Source organism: Hermetia illucens, chromosome 1 (genome assembly GCF_905115235.1).
Source record: "Hermetia illucens chromosome 1, iHerIll2.2.curated.20191125, whole genome shotgun sequence".
NCBI lineage: Eukaryota > Metazoa > Arthropoda > Insecta > Diptera > Stratiomyidae > Hermetia > Hermetia illucens.
This window is the reverse complement of record NC_051849.1, coordinates 41157859-41177874: the sequence shown is the minus strand read 5'-3', so window position 1 is coordinate 41177874 and position 20016 is coordinate 41157859. Positions and strand designations below refer to the sequence as shown.

Below are 20016 nucleotides of genomic sequence, written 5' to 3'. Positions count from 1 at the left end.
GCTTAGAGGGTGTTTCGGGGCCTAGGCACAGTAATAGCGCCAGTTTCTTGATTTTTCGGTGGACAGGTTTTGAGAATGGGTATGTGAAATTTGGTGTCAATCGTTACAATCGTTTCCGAAAAAAGTGTGTGTGACAGACAGCCAGACAAACAAACAAACCGACAGTAAACTGATTTTAATAAGGTTTTGTTTTACAAAAAACCTTAAAAAAATCTTCCCCTATCCTCCAGCTAGGATATTGTCTCTTGAAAAATATGGCAACTTGTTTGAGTCTGTCAATCTATCACATGCATGGAACCTAATAACATGGAAATGTCAAGGTTTTACGTGAAAAAAAAATCGATCCAATGTCTGTCTGTCACACCCGATTTACCCGAAAACAGCTAAACCGATTGTTACGAAATTTGATGAGAATATATGGTGTGTGTATCTCTTTTTTGCCATTTCGTGTTTAGTTTGAAGGAAGCGTTTTCCGCAATTCACGCACGTGACTGTGCAGCGAGTCGAAGACCAATACCGCTTTATTACCCGCTGCGACACAATCCCGGCCATCATCAGGGAGCGTGTTTCACTTGAGGTCATTGGGGAAACTTGCGACCGAGAGTCGATGAAAGCAGAGGTGGCGGAATCAACAACACCACGCCGCACTGCAGGCAACAGTTTCAGTACTCGCCGAAGCACTCTTCTCTACTGTCCAGCTGGGATTACCGCTGAGGTTCGGGACAAATTCCAAAGAGAGTGTATAGAATTCTCGAATATGGCTCCATTGCATAGACCAAGTATTCCCAGGCTCTATGCATCTCCAGCAACTCCGGGAATTCTATCTCAAATCAATGATGAGATTGCATCTCGGCTGTGTGCTGATATGTCGCTGCTGCAACTACAAACACTTGTGTATTGTGGTGCAGCTGCAGCTATCAGATTGCACGGTCAGAAGATTCGCTTTCGTGTTATTGGTTTGAGAGACCAAAGAGATCCACCATGGAAAATTAGTCTGGAACGTCGGCGAGACTCACTAAGGCAGGACATTGCTAGAGTGACCAGCACTGGCAATACCAGCAGACGGGTGAGATATAAAGGCCAGAGGGTTTACAGAAACTTTGCCATCCGCAGTGAGACACCCGTAGTTGAAATTCTGGATACACTAAAGCAGAAATTTTCTGTCATATCCAGTCGGTTACGATGGTATGGCGAAAGTCATTCCAGACGTGTCCAGAATGCAACATACGCGAGGAACCAGCGGAACTATTTCAGATCTCTCAACGAATAGCAACAGAGCATCCAGACAGTACAGTTTTCGGTGATGGAAGCGAAAGAGTATTGGGGGTTACCAGTTCAGTATGCTGAGCATGCTGAGTGGATAACCGCGGAAAGCACCCGCCATGCTAATACGCCTAGCATGAATTTTGCCACCCTTCCTCACTGCGGGGATTAACTACTTTCTCCCTAAGAAAGACACGGTGCAGGACCCCGCAGACACAAGACCGATTACTTGCCCATCAACCTTCTACAAATTCGTAACGTCCATTATTAGTGGAAGGGTCAATGCGCACCTCGAAACCAACAACATTCCGTCCCAGAAGCAGAAGCGCTGCCGAGCTAGGTCAAAGGGTTGCAAAGAGCACCACATTATCGACTCGGTAGTTGTAGGATAAGCAACTAGAGGCCAAAGAAACCTCTTCAGTTGCTATATCGATTATGCCAAGGCTTTCGATAGCGTCCCGCATATCTGGCTAATCGATTTCCTACACCTGTATCGAATTGATCCGAAACTAATAAAGTTTTTGGCGACAGTCAGTGTGTATATCTGAGGGTACTAATACCGCAGAGCCCATTCGTATACGTAGAGGCATCTTCCAGGGGGATTCGTGGAGTCCCCTTTTGATTTTGAATGGTACTGAACCCCCTATCATGGCTACTGAATGATGTTAGAGGGCATGGTTTTGCAATAAAGTATGGCCTACGTACTAAATGCGAACTGACACACTTGATGTACTTAGATGACATCAAGCTTTATGGTGGTACTGACGACCATCTTGGAAATCAGTTGCGAATAATGGGCATGTTCAGCCATGATATTCGGATAGAGTTTGTATTAGACAAGGGTCGAATCCAAGCCAACCGTAAAGGTCATCACGAGCCACATGCCGGATATAGCATTGGTGAGCTCCACATTGAAGCTATGGCCGACACAAACTTCTACAAGCACCTAGGAATTCTGCAAGGAACCCATGCTCGAGTTGGTGATCTAAAGGATGCTCTGCTGTCCGAATTCCTGCGACGTGTGAAGCTGGTACTGAAATCGCATCTCTTGGGGAAGAATAAAGTAGGCACACTGAACATATTCGCTATCCCTTCACTGGCTTATACATTCGGAATATTGCCGTGGACGAAGACCGATCTGGGAAACGTCCAGCGGCGGATACGGACAACTGTGTCCAAATTCCGAATGCATCATTCAAACTCCGCCGTGGAGCCGATGAACCTGCCTCGTGACATCGGAGGTAGGGGCGTGGTTGACGTGATGGCACAACATCATCGAAAAGTCGACTCGCTGTAATGCTGTATGTAAGGCTATTCATCAAAAATACAAGTTCTGACTTATCGCCATACTCCACATAACAAGCCTGATGTACTTTCAGTTGATAAGACGGTTCGCTTCGCGTATATTATTGATATTGCTATCCCTCATAACCCTACATTCCCTGAGTTTTAAGAGGTGAAACTGTAAAAAATAACTAATCTTGCCACCAAGCTTCATCTTTACCTGGCAGAATAGGGAAGACATCAGTCTCTCAAGTTACTTCTCAATTAGGCTCCACGTACACTTGAATATATCTTATAATTTCTAGAAACACGCCTTTCTCTTTCGAAACGACTGATAAGACAACTGATTTTCGTCCCAACTTTCCTATCCTTTCGTTCGTAATATACCACTAAATGATTGGCATCATTTTGGCAAGCCCGACCTTTACAACTTTTTAGCCCCTTAGCTAGCTCTTGCGATCACAAAATTTTACAACAATACAAATCATAATATAACATACGATGCTAGAAAATTTGGTACAAACTTCATTATTACTAACATATCAAATTTACCAGTTTCGTGTAGATCTACCACTTATATAAGAAACTTTAAGCTCCTGGTATCCGACTTATTCAATTCTTCAAAGATTATGGGTGATTCCCGCCTTTTCCGTCTCTTGTATGATATAAACCTCGTCCATTATTCTATTTTTAATACAATTATGTTCATGTATGAATGCCTAGTTTCATATCAACACAAAGGAATACCATTGTAAAGGAAAAACTCCTAAGGTTTCGGCTTTTTGCTTAAAGTGGAAATTTGCTAGGAAAACAGGATATCCTAATTACAAAGCTAATTGAGCATGTGGGTAAGCACAAGCTCATAACAAGAAACCTTCCATGAACTTATTTCGTCCCATTCATGAAAACTCGCTTATAATAAGGGAAACCAATTAATCACCTGGGAGAAAACTTACCAACTTCGAACTCTGAGGCCTAACCACTTCGATTATGTAACTTTTTTCAAACCTGACTAGCCAACGGCCACTGGTCGGTTTCAACCGCTATATCGTCCTCCCATATCTTATCGAATACACGAACAATTCACCAGGGAAAATCCCCCAAAACGTACTAGTCCGAGCAAGGAAAAGCTCCTCGGAGTCAGAAATCCAGTGTGAAAAGTGGAAAAGTCTGATTCGAATTGTTATCGTATTTGGAAGGGCGCTTGCGTACGATTTGCACAATTTCATTGATCCCTCTGGCCCGAAGAACTTGCAAGTGTTCGAAGTGGTAACGCGAATGAGTTTTTCACCAGCAACCATGGCTCTAAAGTGGACTAGTTTTCAGTGAGAAAAATCGGTGGAAATTGTGGGTGGAAAGAAGTGCAAGCGTTAAGCGATTGTGGATTCCTGATGAGAACGAAGTGCATCCGTGAGCTGTCGATTGAGAGATTTGCGAGTTGAGGCTCGAGAAAAAATCCTTGAAAAAATCAATTCCATTTACTTCCGTGCGAGGGTGAAAAACCGTAATCAGTGAGCTGTATCACGGGCGAATCCTTTCCATTCACAAACGAGCAAAGTGTTTGAGGGTGAAACTAGTTCCAGAGTCGCTGCCTGTCTGCAGTCCAGAAATCAAGGATGAAAAACTATATTCGGGATTCGTGGAAAAGGTATAAGAAAGTCGAGAATTCATGTCAAATAAAGTAGGTGAAGATTTTTCTGAGTCGCAAGCTTTCGGTGCTCGGAAAAGAAAAGTATGGTCACGAGCTTTGGTGTAGCGTTGGTGGAAAAGTGTGAAATTGGGTCCCGTTGGTTTCTCACTCATTGTCGAATCGCGTGTGGCATGCTGGCATTTAATTAGTGTGGCGAATAATAAACGATTCATTAGCCTAGTGGCACGTACTTGTAAATAAAACGCTTCCCCGAAACGACCTGCGATCGCAGGGTGATGGAGTAATCGGGCTGCCCCCACGACGGATTCGGTTAAGTACGCGCGGTTCGCTTTGACTTCAGGTGAAGACCTCTACATAGGAACATCTTTTCGTATTGTTTCCTGGATAATGGACGAATCGGCGATAAAATCGCTAAAGTGTTAAAACCAGTTGCATCCTATCCTGGGCGGATTTCAATGAAAACTCTTTGCCCGAATGCCAACCTCTATGTCCTACCCGGATCAGAGTGTGATAGCAGTGGCCCAAGGGAAACGGGGTACCAGCGAGTGGCCGGAGGAGTCCTAAGTCAATTGCGTTAGCGTGGCGCGCTAAGCCCCGGAGTCGAGTGATTCTGTTCAGTACAGAGTTATCATCGGTCTTCCCAGAGATATACATAGAGCAAGGTAACGTACACTCTAGTACTACCCTCATGTACACGACCCTTTCTCCTAGCCAAAGCTCCGCATTTTCCAACTTAGTGGAAGCTTATTTTTTCCTCTCTATTCGGAATGTGTTTTCAGGCCAAATGCAAGCGTTCAACGTTGGTGTCGAGTTTCCGTGGAGGGCATCCATCCGTCCGTCGCCTAATGAATCAAAAAGCACAAAATTAGCAACTATACAAGCTCCAAATGTGGAATGTGCTGATATTTTTATCTTGCGATGGGTGATTTTCCGGAAATAGAGTTCCTTTTGAGCTTCCCACTGTCTGTCAATAGAAGATCCCGTTGAAGGCAGAACGAATGAAAAAGGAAGCCGAGGAAATTTTTGTTGTCTAATGGAGCCAACCAAGTAAATCAATATTTACGTCTGAAACTGGAGTTAGTGTTACCATGTGAGCTTTGAAGGAAACAGCATCCAACGAGGCACACAGGAACATTACTCTTCGCTGAGCTCATCTTTTGACCCAAATTCAAATAGTGCCCTCGAAAAGAATCATTCCGCTCCTCAAACATTCTCATCAAAGAAATGGAGTGAATTTGTTTCGGATGAATTGAACACACTCAAAGTCGGTTCAGGCTAGGTCAGGTCAGCTCGTTGAGACTGAAATGTATGTGAACAAATATACTCAAGATAGAAAGAAGAGCAAATTTTGTTGACACTATCAAGCTACCGGTTAAGGATGATTTTAGCTCGTCTAGTTACGCTCAAGTGCACTTGAGAACAGAAAGCGTTGCCCAGGACCTTTTATAGCCAAGTCATCGCTATTGCAATTATGAATTTCAGCCACGAAATCTTCCAATTGTTGCTAGACGGGCTTTGTTGTGGGCGGCCTGTGAGCTAAGGAGTTGGTTAGAGACAGAAAACTACGGAAAAACAAACAAAAAACACTAAATGAATAAAGAAACAACTGAGAAGGGATAAAGACAAATATATACAATTCCATCAGGGTAGGATGAAATTTGATTCTTGTGAAGTTTTCTTTGTACTTTCTACTTCACGAGAAAAAAAGGATAACCAGCATTTACCCAGTGAAAGCTTGTTGGGGAGTGGACATTTTATACAATAGCAAATCGGGATTATAAAAAGGGGAAGAGTGCCAGTCGACCAATTCAAAAAATACCAAAAATGGGGCAAGAAAAACAATTAATGTAGAGTTAGATAATAGGAAGAAATTCTAGGCCCATATAAGCAAAGCACAACAGAGAAAGGCCGAGCACAATCTTGGGCAAACTCTTAAAATCTAAGAGAGTGCTGCAGGTATTAGCCTAAGATATTAATATACATTTTCAAGGTGTCGCTTCTGTTTAAGTAGATTTCCTTTAATTGCTTGATCAATGGATTGAAACTAAAGTTCATTGGTCCATGACTGAGCAAACACAATGATATGAAAACTTTGATAATATTTAGTGGACAGGTCGAACGCACAGTGCAAATCTGTAGTTCGACCAGTTAAGGCTGCAGAGTTCTTCGCTTCACAAGAGCAGCAGCTTTAGCAAGGAAAGAAATAAGTCGAAAATCGGAACCAGGTCAGTTCATGTGAAAAAGAGGAATCAAATAAGGGGGTTAATCAATTCTACTATGTTCGAAAGGGTAAAGTTTTCTTTCCCACAAAACCTTATTAAAATCGATTCGCTGTCTATCTGTCTGCCACACGAACTTTTTTCAAAATGACTACACCGATCCGAACGAAACTTGGTGGAAATAAGGGAACTATGAAATCCCGCGCATGCAGTAAGTAACATAAATTTGCGTGGAGTGGAGTGCATACAAAGGGAGACTGTAACTTTTTTCCATCGAATATGGAAGTCAAATGAAAGGTCTCAATTAGTACTTTCCGAAACTATTAAATTGCAAAGTGCACGAGCTTGACCCCTTGATCGCATGTGCACACTTTATGTGAGACTCGACTAATTTTCGGAAACCACCCAACCCAAAAATCTGAAGAACATCAAGGGGATGCGCTCATATTAAATTTAGGCCTCAAACTATGTCCCATTTCGATATCTCTACAAATGAACTTACTAATAGTATATTACCAGCTATTTGAAATTAACTGAAAACCCTCCCTAAGTCTATGACTTGCGGTTTCATCCCGGGCAGAGGCAACTCATCAGACGCTGCCTCACCTCTGCGCTGGGAGCAGTGTGACCGAAGTGGTTACAAGGTGGCATTTACTCCCTTATATTAATTCAAAAGACGGCATGTATATGAATTATAATAAAGACAAAACCCACATTGTAAAATTCAAGCCTAAGTCGGCCGAGGCTAAACTACACTTTTGTTTGAGGATCGAGGGATTCCTAAGTTGGGCTTAGGACGAAACCGCAAGTCATGTACTTTTTGCAACTTGGGTTCTTGCCCAAGAATCAGGGTTTCGTGGGCCACAACCGTGGATGTATGTTGCTCTCCAACTGGTCCGGTCGGCCATTAAGTGAATGGCGGACTAAGTCGTGAAAATCCTGCTATTAGCATAAAAGTTATAGCAGTTCAAACCAATAAATTTCACGCGAATTTACTGCATCTTGAGACATGCAACTAAGATGCTTACGTCATAATTAAAGAGAAGAATTGACATTCGAGTGAAATATTAAAATTCCATTTATGTAGGGTCTACTTCTCTACAGCGCTTTTTAAAGTTTGGTGTGAACCTTCTTAGAATCGATTCAATTGCCGTCTGTCTGTCGGTCTGTCACACCCATTTCCTTCCTGTTCATACCAAATACCATTGAGTTGAGCGGGAGGTACCATACATGCAAACGGTGTGTGTGAAGTTTGTTTCGCCTAATATAGTCATGTGGGGTATCAAATGAAAAGTCTCGATTAGCACTTTTCGGAACAGATATTTTAACATTGGTTGCTAAGTGGAGAATGATGGTCCATCCTCATGGTATCTAGATCTCAAAATACTCCCGTTACAATATCTGTTCAAATAAAGTTAATAATATTATGTTATTTCCGAATTGTCACAATCTCGGTAGATTCTGGATTTTACCTAATACTAACACTAAGTCCCAAGCATTTAGGTCTGGAGGATCTTTCCTACTTAAAAACTAAAGGGGTGCTGCTGGTGGTGGCCGGTGGTAGGTTAACAGGAGAATCCGTCGAGAACTCCCCGCAACATCGAACACGTATGCAGAATGATGTACTTTTGCATGGCTTAAACTAGACTGTGCGAAATTCCCAGGACATCAAGGGAAGCTGCGAGGGATTCAGGTACAATACCTGTAGCTAACAATATTATGGGAACTACAACCACCCGCTCGAGACGCCAAATTTCTTTAATTATCGGAGCTAGTGGCTCGTAATTCACTTTGTTCTCCAAGTATAGCAATATCAATTATATAGGCAGAACGACCCGTCTGCGTCAATTACCAGTACGTCAGGCTTGTTATGTAGAGTATGGCGATCAGTCAGAACTTGTCGGTCCCAGTACATGCTGTAAGCAGAACTATCAAGTATTGCTTGCGCCTCATATCGGTAAACCGGACATGTTCCCGTGATCAGCCCATGCTTGTATGCAAGGTTTTGATGGGTAACCTTACATACGGCATTATGCCTGGTGATGTATTTCACCGGTGCCATACCAGTACAGACAGAAATGAGATGGTCCAACGTCTCTAACGGTTCACATTCTGCACTGGTCCTTCCTCACCCGTTCTTTCATTATGAGCTTTTTATAAGCTCGGGTGACCACCACGCCGTCCTGAATGGCACACATGAACCCTTCCATCTCAGCAAAAGCTCCCCAGCACACAGCCATCTGCCAGCCATCTGTTGGCTGCCAAAGATAATTCACGTGTTTACCGTGCATTGCCTTCGACTTCCATTCATCGATCCAGTCTTGGTTCGACTTCACTTATTATATTTTGAAAATTTCTTGCTTTTTTTATCATTTATAGTTTATCCTCTATACGTAAATTTTGCAGCGACCTTAATAGGAAGCATCATACTGAAATGTTTGGTGGAAACCGTGCTATTATTAGCAAACATTTAGTAGGTGAAATTAATCCTTTTCGCGTCAAATTACTACTCTTAGCCAGATAAAATGTCAATACCACTTCGAATTAAATATCCTGTAGCCAAATATTCTCACATAAAAAATTAGTAGATCCTTCCATACTCGAAGCGTCCAACTTCCGAAATTGATAGACCAGTAGCTTACTCCAAACTACAATTTTATTTTACAGTGTATATATATATTTCGGGAGTAACGTATCCCCTTCATCAGTGCAAAGTACATCAGTAGCTTTGTACTGATGAAGGAGGTAAGTTACTTCCGAAATATATATATATATATATATACACTGTAAAATACAATTGTAGTTTGGAGTAAGCTACTGGTCTATCAATTTTCCGAATTGTTTAAACTTCGAGAGCTAACCGATTCCGACAAACTATACGAGTAGTGACAACTTTGCCAAATTTTATGTCAGTGTCATCATTAGTTATATAGTAGCGCATGCGATTCTGACAATTTTCAAACCTTTGATTTTGTTAAGCAAAGGTGTGCCAATAACTTTTGTCTGCGGAATGAAATTTCAGCTTCAGAAATGTCAGAAGGCATTCGGTAAATCGAATGTGCCACAGGAAAACATTTATAAATGGTTCAAAGACCTTAAAAAGGTAGAGATCGTGTTGACGACCTGGAATGCCTTGATGACACGTCAAAAAAACCAAAGAATTGGTGCCTCAAAATCGTCGATTAACAATTAACGACCTTGTCGATATAGTTGACGTTTCAATTTGATGAGTTGAAATGATTTTGGAGGACTATTGGCCTCAGTAAAGTCAAATCTCGTTTGGTGCCAAGAAGATTCAATTTCCTCAAAAAAGGTCATTGATTTTTTATGAGTTTCTCGCTAAAAATTTCATTCATTGCGGAACTATCTAACTCACCTGAGTTAACTCCATATAACTTCTACTTTTCTGTGAAACTCAGAAGATGCCCCAGGAACACGCTTTGAATCTATTGATGAAATTCAAAGTGATTGCTAATAACTTTTTGGAGTGAAAACAATGTCAGCATAAGTGCATTGTATAGAAGAGGGTTTTATTTTGAGGGGGTGATGAAATTGATTTGGATGAATTAATAATGGCTTTTCAATGCATAATAAAATTTACACAGTAATATTTGAAGTTTCACAATTATGGGTCAAAATTTACGCATCATAAGACGAAGTAGGTGTCATTCTAAGAATCTTTCCTACCAAAATATCTGCAAACAGCCATATAAAATGTAAATCTCAAAATGTCAATATACCACCCTTTTATAGTAGGACAAATTTGTCTATTACGTGTAGGTGTACTGTTCCCTAGGACATTGCAGGGGATTAAAGTCAATAGACTGACATATTAAAGGTCCAAATGTTACATTAATCAAAAAGTTCCCAGAATTCGGTCAGGATTGAAGTGGTTTTTTCACTCGTTTCGCAAGTGGCCAAATCAGATGGATTCGGTGGTTATTGGATGATATTTATTGTGTTTGGTAAAAAAATTGTGGGTTACAATAATATTATTCGATGATGAGTTATTGCAGTGCAAAAGCCACAAACAGTTTTCCCAAAAACCCCTTCGTTTTTCAGCTCACACAACGCCCAAATAACACAGCTTATTCGCCATCTGACTTTCTGGCAAAAGTTCTCGTTTTTAGTAATGATTCGTTTGATGAATGTTGGGTGGGATTCATTCGAAAAATCGTGTTTTTTGGCAAAATTTTATAAAAACTCTTTGTTGAAAATACAATTCTATTTTTAAGATCAAAAGCAAGCATAAATAGAAGCTTTACATTTGGCATCACTATGCGCTGAAACAGTAGCCTCTAATCAATGATGATCAATGATATAGACGAATGATCCCCTCGCACGTTGTCCCCCTAATGAGATCCTTTGAGTAAGTCAGTTTTTTTTTGGTTTTCTGCCTTTTAATTGTTAGGAGGAACTGACCTCAAATGATTTCCCACATCTTTATATCTCGGTTGCCCAGACTTTTTCTCAGTCCCCGATAGGATTTTACTGTACCATACTGACATCACGAATTAATAATCTCTTCATTAAAATCGGATTATCCTTAGATCTCACATAAAAGTTCCGTGTTCACGCGCTAACACAATAAATTTCCGCAACTTCTCTCTTATTTCCCATCGAAAAACAATCGGGCACACCTGTTAGCCATAAACTTAAGCAACGGAATTCCCGACGATCCAAAAGGAGACAACTCTGATCGTTCAACGTGACATACACCCCCTCCCCCACTCCTTCCCCTTTTACTCTCTCGAATGGGCCAAATCGCTGCTATTCCCCAAGGTCACCCAATTCACTGGCATGAAGATCTACTACTATGACTTATTATTTTTATACATAAGATTGTCGCGGAAATAATATGAACATAGCAAGAATAAAAAATGAATAAATATTATTATTTTATGGTAATTGCAGACAGTTGAAGTTCAAGACAAGAGTAATGGTAGAAGGGACGACAGGAAATGGGAATTTAGGATAAAGAAATGAAAACAAAATATTATTGTGAAGAAAATCACTGGGAAAATGTGTGTAATGTCAATTAAAGTCCACCATGACAGCAACAGCGCAAAGGATGTATAAAAGTAGGGCGAAATTTAGGTAGAATAACATAGCAAATGGCTCAAACGTTGATAAGAAGTCCTGATATCAAAATAGTTTCTATAAAGGTATTCGCCCACTTTTCTCGTGTATTGAGTATAAAAGGTATAAAAGGGTCTAAGATCTGCCTTTCGAATCGATCCAGTTTTAGAATCAAAGAGATATCAAAATATAAATAAATGTTATTAAATTAATTATGGATAAGAGTTTGCATAAAAATTGTAAAATAGGTATCTGCTAATACGCTAAGCAATCCGGTGGTAAGGGTTCACGGAATAAGTATGTGCAATTCTAACATCAAAGGGGGTTTTAAACCCGAATTTTTAATGTTGATCCTGCGTCTGACACTACCTGCCTTCTTTTTGATACTCATTTAGCCAACAACTCAGCAAAGAAACAAGTAAATGCCATCTCCATAATCCAGTTACTTGAGGAATGCCACCATTATCCAATAAGCTCTTTTGTATTCTGACATATTCCGGCTCAAATTTCAAGAGATATTCTGTGTGATTGACAAAAGCCTTTTACAAAAGACCACCCTATATGAAGCAAGTGCAACCTTTTTTGACGCCAAAGGCTTTTTTTTCAGTTAGACCTAAGTAAAACGAATCAAATTTTGTTATAAAAGTGTGCAATATGTTATCCTTCATGCACTTTAATATGGTACCAGACTTCTAATCCTTACCGAACGCCACATTCTCAGTGGCAATTGAACCTCAAAATCTTTGCGTTAATAAATACAGTCCTCTGCTTCCATATTTGCCGTTAACTTCATTTTTATTGATATTCTTTGACCACGTTCACAATTGTCCGTCCGTGGTCAATAAGGTCGTCTACACACAACTAGCGATATTTCATCGATCAAGAAACCTATTCGCGGAGAAGCTTTAAATGTTTTCCAGCCATTCATCATATATATCTTTTTTCAAGTGGGGTGACTTATAATGGACTTAATTTTAAATAGTTTTTAACTTTGTTAAAGTCTATCTGACCCTACTGTCTGCATTAGATCTATTCCCTTCTTCTTTTTTGATTTGGATAGTTGGCCATGATTATTAATATTTATTGAAATATTTCATCCCCCTTCATTGCAGTTTTACCCAGAATAGTTCCTATCGTCGTCTTTTTTTCATCTGCAGCTTAGCGCTCATTATATGGTATTACCGAGTTATCAGAACCTCTGCTGATGTCGGGGTTCACTCACTACTAACACTAAGCAGTTAAGCTTCGACCACCCTACTTACTTAAAAAATAGAAGTTTGGGGGTGGTAGGTTGTTGAGAAGATCCGCCGAGAGTCAGCAGTATTGATAATGTTCGCTCAATGGTGTACTGCTTCACGGTTTGAACAATACTATAGAGTCTCAGAACATCAAGAGACGTCAGGATGTGTATCGACAAATCCATGTTTCTGTAATCTGGTCATGAGCATGAGTGGTGACCAGGCCGTCCTAATAGGCGCACATAAATTCTTCCGTGTCAATAAGGAGATCTCCAGTACCAGATCCGTCCAACGTAAGGAGACCAACTAATGGTTGCCAATGATAACACTTCCACTAATCGGTATACTCCTGGTCTGACTCCACCCCACATAGAAGAAATCAGTTTGCAATCTAACTTACGTACAATCGTATCCATAGAGCTCGCCTGCCTCTTGCCGCATAATAATATGACGCTGGAAATTTCAATGTTATTTCATAAATTTTTTATAACGGGAAAACAATACACGGTCATTCTGAATAATGTAATATGATTTTGATGGATACTTGAAATATATAGCAAAATTATTTTTTACTTAATTTTGCATTAATCAATGTATACTTTTCATGAGTAAAGTGACTCCTTGGAAAAGAGTCAAATACCAACCTGAGTGGCCGGAGACGACCAATAGGGGAGAGCTATCCCAAAGAACCTAAAAAGATGGCAGAATTGACCTTGAAAGTCCGCTCGCAAATATTGAAAGTCCATCGAAGTGTTCCGTCCACACGTGCCTGCATGCCTCTATGCTAGCTAGGATCAATAATGTGGGGCGGGGGGAGGGGGGGTTCTGAGCACTTCGATCCATCACGTGTCATCATACAAAAATTCACGTGTCACGTGTCACCCATTTAAAAATGGGTCCACACCGGATCCTGAAAATTCTTCAAACCCGAGGATTCGCGCAAGCCTACTGGCAGATCAACACGCAAGCTAAAACTAAAAGATTAAAATAAAAAAAATAACGGTTGGACCGCAAACGGGAAATCGTAAAACCTCCTGACCTGCGCCAGTCACTCCCTTTTGAATGCTCTGATGTAGTTTGTCAATGCTTCGACAGCAGCAGAGACTAGACAAGGTAATATCAACACAAAACGACAAATTGCTGATGACGTCACTTGTGCCGATACAATGTGCAGTGAAATTGTATAAACATCTTGTATCTCTGGAACTATAATATTATGGCTAAAGTAAAATTATGAATTAAGAATATCTCTGCTCGCAGTGCTACTTTTCTCTTGTATAGAAGCCTGTATAATCGTGGTCCAGCAGAGTAAAGAGAAATGGCAGAAGAAATATCTTCACTGCTCACTCCAACGCATCTTTTTATTTGAAATTCGAATTTTCTGAATTTTCCCTTTCGTAAAAATACCCTTCAGTGAAGAAATAGTATCTTTTGCTATATGTAGACGTTTAAGCACTCTTTTATTGCGAGCTTTGAATTGCCTGTTTCTCCATTGTAGCTCCAATATTTCCAATGCTTTCTTACAATTGTGATCTAGCCTGTTTTAACAATTTACTCTGTTTAAATCTCAGCGTCTTTTCGAGTTGATTGAACAGGCCTCCGCCTCAGATGATCGTCTTCCTTTTTCCTGGTAGTTCGTTCTATATATTCGTATTGTTGGTAAGTTTCACTATACTCTTGTGGGGCTGCTTTGCATTGTCAAACTAATGGTTTCATTTTCACCGGATTTCAAATTTTATTTCGTGTCCAACTGCGTCTTTGTTTGTACTTTCAATTTTCGTTCAATTTGCTTTAATGGATTCCTATTAAATCCATCCATCCATATCCCAAAAGTTCACTACCAAGGAGTTTAGCACATGCAAACTTGAGAAACCGCATTTGTCTCCTACAAATATGAAAGGGGGCGATCTGCCAGCGAGGACCTGAATCTACTTAGTAATGATCCTTTCGATGTCGATTTCACTTCATTTCAGCACATCAAATTAACTGTCATCTATCTCTAGTGGACAGTCAAGAATTCTACATAGAATAGGGAATATTAAGGTTGATCCCTAACTTAAAGGAGTGTCAATAGTGTCTTAAGCGTTATTATTATAGCCTCACGAACTAAATCAGCCAAAAAATTTTCCTTACTAGTAATGGAAACGCTTAAATCTTTTTTGGTCATCCAGACTATCATGACTTGTCATTTATCTTTTTCAATAAGGCTTGGCAGAGTAAACAGTGATACATACATTATACTTGTTCAATTAGGCTGAACTACTTTCCATTTACAAAGGAAGGGGCATATGGTACTGTTGGCTTTCAATTATTGCATCCTGCATTGCGTTCTGAACAATGTAGACAGAGTTTGTTCCTCATACTTCATTGATGCTGCACTTTTTCGAACTATCTCTACCAAAGGCAAAAAAGCCCACATCGAGCACTGAGATACGAGACGTCTTGCAATAATTGCCTCCATTTTGGCATCGCAGTTGTGGAAAATATTTATTCTGTCTTACCATCGACGTAAAACGCATTCGTCGTTACTTCTTCGGTTTGTCTGGTGGGTGTTTCTTTTAATTTTTTTTGGTAGTTAGTATATTCACCAAATTCCAGTGAATGTTTCTGATGCATTTCAGTATCTTAATTTTATTTTTTTGCTCCACTCTCTTTTCAATTCGGAGTCATAATGGGTTTAAAGAGTTTGTGCTCGGATTATTATTCACTGCTTTATATGAAACTTCCATTAAAGCTCACATTCCACTCCTGCAATAAAGCAAATTGCTAATGGGTCTTGTTTTTTAAACTTGCCAATAAATTATTGGAACTTATTGAAGTTTTGTCCAGGCTAGTTGCTCCTCTCTTAATGTACAGCCCTGGTATGGGATCATAGCCCAAATATATTTCCTGATTCAAACTTGTGTCCAGCTGGGATCTGGACGAGGACAAATTTTGTGCAAGGTATCAGTGCGGCCAATGTAAAAAGATAAGGCACATTAGCAGCGGAATTGTTTAAGGAGACATGACCAGTACCCAACTTAAATTTTCTGTAATTCCTCTTCAATAACCACTAGAATTAAAAAGCTATTCAAACCGGAATTCTGCTGTCCTATTTCTTAAGCATTCATAAAAGAATCATGGATAACCCATTTCCAAATTTTCCAAATGATATATGAAGTGTTCGTATTCATCCCAAGAAATTTCTGCTTTAGTGTACCCAGAATTTCAACTACGGGTATCTAACTGGGGATGGCATAGTTTCTGTATACCCTCTGCACTTTATTTGCCACCCGTCTGCTGGCACTGCCAATGCCGATTTGAATCAACTTGGGAATATCTTGTCTTAGTGAGTCCCGCCGACATTCCAGACGAATTTTCCATGGTGGATCTCTTCGGTCACTCAAACCAATAACGCGAAAGCGAATCTTCTGACCGTGCAATCTGACAGCCGTAATTGCACCACAACACAGAAGTGATTGTATTTGCAGAAGCGACATATCAGCACACAGCCGAGATGCAATCTCATCACCGCTAGAGACGCTCTATGCAAAGGATCCATTTTCGAGAATTCAATGTACCCTCTTTGAAATTTGTCCCGAACCTCAGCGCAGACTTCAGCTGGACAGTAGAATAGAATGCTTCGGCGGGTACCGAAACTGTTACCTGCAGTGCGACGTTGCATTGTTGATGCCGCCAATGGACCGCTTGGGACCGGCTAATGCGGATTTTATCATTATTGTTAAAGGTCATCAGGTTATTATTATTAAAGGTCATCATCGCTTCGAGGATATAACTGTTCAAACTTTCAAGAAATTTTAAAATCAATTGCTAACATTACTTGTCAAAGCATCCATTTATCTTCCATCTAGGCTTGTGACTGTATTTGGCCTGCATTTGTGGATCTTTGCTGAATATGTTTGCAAAAATTCAGTCGTGCAAGAGTTAGATTTTTTAAAAAGATTTGACAGGCCACTCACGCCTTAGTCTTCTAGTAGGTCTTCTAACAGCACGGCTCGGCAGGAGCATTACTTCATCAACAAAAATTCAAACATTTTCGTGCAAGGAGTTATGAAGATGTTCATGTAGCCAGCTCATTGACGCACTTGCAGTATTCTTCCCCGAACCCTAAACCGTCTGACAAAACATAAAAAGTACTGGACATCTTTGGAATGGATTGGGCAAATATCTAAGTTACACATTCTTCATGGTCTCTTCTCACATTAGATATTTGAGTAAAATAAGATTATCGCTACTAGAGTGCTGAGGTCCCTGGCAATCGAAGGCTGGTTTTACACTCGTCTACATCGAAAAACGGCAGATATTGAGTTAACTGATGATTGGATTGTAGACTTGTTACTCTTTCCTTTATATATGTATAGTAGTTTATTGTTATAGGTCTCCTTTCTATTTCCTTCCCGACTAAGACCTGCATCTCGCGATAATTTGACAGTATTTCTCAAAATATGCACATAATATGAGGTAACCTCATATTCACCTTCTTTTTACAGGAAACTGGCTAAGAAGTGAACCGCGGTTTTACCGCGGATATTATGTCTCGCGACGACTATAATCCAATATCCACTGCAAATTCTGCCGTACGAAGTCCTGGCCGCTCAACAAGACGCCTAACAGAACTGCCAACAGTGGATCGTTCACCGTCACGAGATTACGGATCCCGCGCAAGTCCTTTAGGTGAGTAGATATTACAAAATTATCATATATTTGTTGAAATTCATATCTTTATATAAAAGAAGTACATAGTATTATATTCTGGCTTGAATTCATTGATATAGTCGGAATAATACTATAAAACTTCAAAGTAATTATAAATAAAATTTGAAAATAAAATATTTTTGTAACGATCAAATTTAATTGAAATAATCTTTTTCGTACTAACATCACGCATGCGCATGTGTATCTATTATTTTATTTTCTATCTACCTTTATGCTTTCCTCATTTCTATTATTTTCTTCAACCTTTTTACTACTTGCTTACCATCTTATCCTTGAATAAAACCGCAAAATGCAGCAGCGAGTCACAAATAGAAAACGTAATTTTTCGTTCGCTTTACTTTAAAATATACAGATTCTGACAATTTATTATTATTTGATACAAAATCCAAAGTTTTTCACCATAGAAGTCATGGGCATCTATTGAAATTATCTTGACCCAAACACATAACGAATTTAATGGTAGTTCATAAGATACGCACAGAGTGTACTTACTTAATTTCAATTGATTCAATCAATCAGAGATGACTCCTAAACTGCTTCAACTACAATAATACGATAGATATTAAATAGTAAAAGATATAAAGATAGGGAACAGCAAGAGAACACTACAATAGTTTGCAATACGAAAAAAAATCCTACGCAATGTAGTTTTCGGGGTTTCAATTTGATTTTGAAGATAGTACGTCGGTCGTTTAGGGTAGCTTAGTGGATATATGTACATGCTATGTATATGCAAAATAAAATCGGAGTTATTTTTATTGAAGAGGTTGCTTTCTTCAGGAAAACCAGCATTATCTCTGGTTGGCTGTTAGGCATTCTAGAATGAATTATACTATGGAAATTCAGGATCTTCTCATCAAATTGTTGAAGTACCAAAATAATTTTATATATAGCTGCAGAACGTTGTGTGAAATCCACCCTTGCTTTATTTTGGTCGTGCGTCTATACTTTCCTGGGGAGTGTTGCCCGTTGGGCTTTCAGACCGCAATCATGTCATTTTCTTTATGTTGCCATTATTGTGAAGTTTACTATTAGCCAATTCTAAACTATTCATTGGGATTTTCTACCTCCATGTAGGACATGAGATTAAAATGGTCCTCCGCCCACCGTATCCTATTTAGCCGGATTTATTACACCACAAACGTTCAAAGCATCACTTACAAATTTCATAGTTACACAGGCTACGGAATAGCACATCCTCATGCAAGGCACCAAAAGTCCTTTTGAAGATTCTCCTCTCAAACGAGGCTAAGAGATCGCAATGTTTCTTTCTAAGAACCCAGATCTCCGAAAAATACGCGACACCAGAAAGTGAAAGTTATCGAGAGTCATCCCGCTGCTTTTATCTAACCTCGAACATTGTTCAGAGTAAGCCCGGCCAATCTTATCAATTTAGACGGGATGCTGAATTCACCCATGACCGTGTACCGTTTTACTCTAGTTGTGATATTATAGGCCGCCTTGAAGTCGATGAAAAGATGGTGCAACTTATGGCTATAATAGAGGAGTTTTTCCATCGCGCATGCCGCATTGAAAATATCTGATATGTTGCTGATTTACCTGGAGTGGACTCTATTTTAGGCTCATGGGGCTATCCGGCCCAAGATAGCGGAGGATATCTTATAGATAGATAGATACTCAACAACTTGATACCTTTGTACTTGCTGCGCTTTGTGATTTCCTCCTTTTTATCTATGGACAGACCTTTTTATTCTTTTCCTTCAGCCTTTGTCCCGTTTACAAGCGGCGTCGACTCCATTTTATTTTGTCAAATGCCTGATATGAATGCAATCTCGAGGCTTTGAAATCCCCATCCAGCGTAGGTCGTTTACCTTCGATGTTCAGACCAATCTTGGCAAGTGAATTCTCGTTAGCGCGAATTACATGATCATACCTTCGAAGACGCGTCTCTCGCAATTTTTCCACGATCGGTGCAACTCCATACCGATCGTGTCACGCCACAAGTCCAATGCAACATATTCGTCTCCATTACCACAAGACACCGTTCATTGTCTTTTATAATACACCAACACTTAGAACCATACAGAGCGACAGGATGGATGACATTGCGGTAAATTTTGGTTTTGAAACGTTTGTTGATACGTCGATCACAAGGAACACCAGTTGTGGAACGCCACTTCATCCAGGTTGCGTTAATGCGTGAAGCAATTTCATAACGTAGTTCTCCATTGGCTGATAACATTGACCCGAGATATTTAAATCGCTCAGTTCTGGACAGGTTACTGCAGCTGACAGTGATTCTGCCTGTTTCATGGGGATCGGTCGTCAAAAATTCAGTTTTATTCAGATTCAGTCTGAGACCGTGTTGCATGTGTCCTGTGTGACGGTGTCCATAACAAGAAGAAAGAGGAGTGGTGAGAGGGCGCTTCTTTGATGAACGCCATACTTCGAACTTTACTTTTCAGATCGTGATAGAGTAATTGAACCCAGCGCACGAGTTCTTCTGGTACTAAATATTGGCGTAGAGCATACCAGATGAGTTTGTGTGACACACGATCAAACGCTTTCTTTAGATCCAGAAATGAGATCTAAAGAGGGCAATGCT

The 20016-nt window shown here is 40.0% G+C and overlaps 1 protein-coding gene across 10 annotated transcripts in view; it reads left to right on the top strand.

The window, feature by feature from the left end:
* The first annotated feature begins 3756 nt into the window (after positions 1-3756).
* LOC119661249 (ELKS/Rab6-interacting/CAST family member 1) overlaps positions 3757-20016 on the top strand; it is a 124654-nt gene continuing 108394 nt past the window's right edge. For 6 of the 10 annotated variants that reach the window (XM_038070492.1, XM_038070491.1, XM_038070497.1 and 3 more), the window contains exons 1-2: positions 3757-4860; positions 17225-17408. In XM_038070492.1, coding sequence (XP_037926420.1) covers positions 17267-17408 — 142 coding nt within the window. In that variant the 5' untranslated portion in view covers positions 3757-4860; positions 17225-17266. Of the gene's footprint in view, positions 4861-17224; positions 17409-17745; positions 17768-20016 lie in introns of those variants that run through there. The other 4 variants (XM_038070493.1, XM_038070494.1, XM_038070489.1 and 1 more) reach the window with 3 other exon arrangements.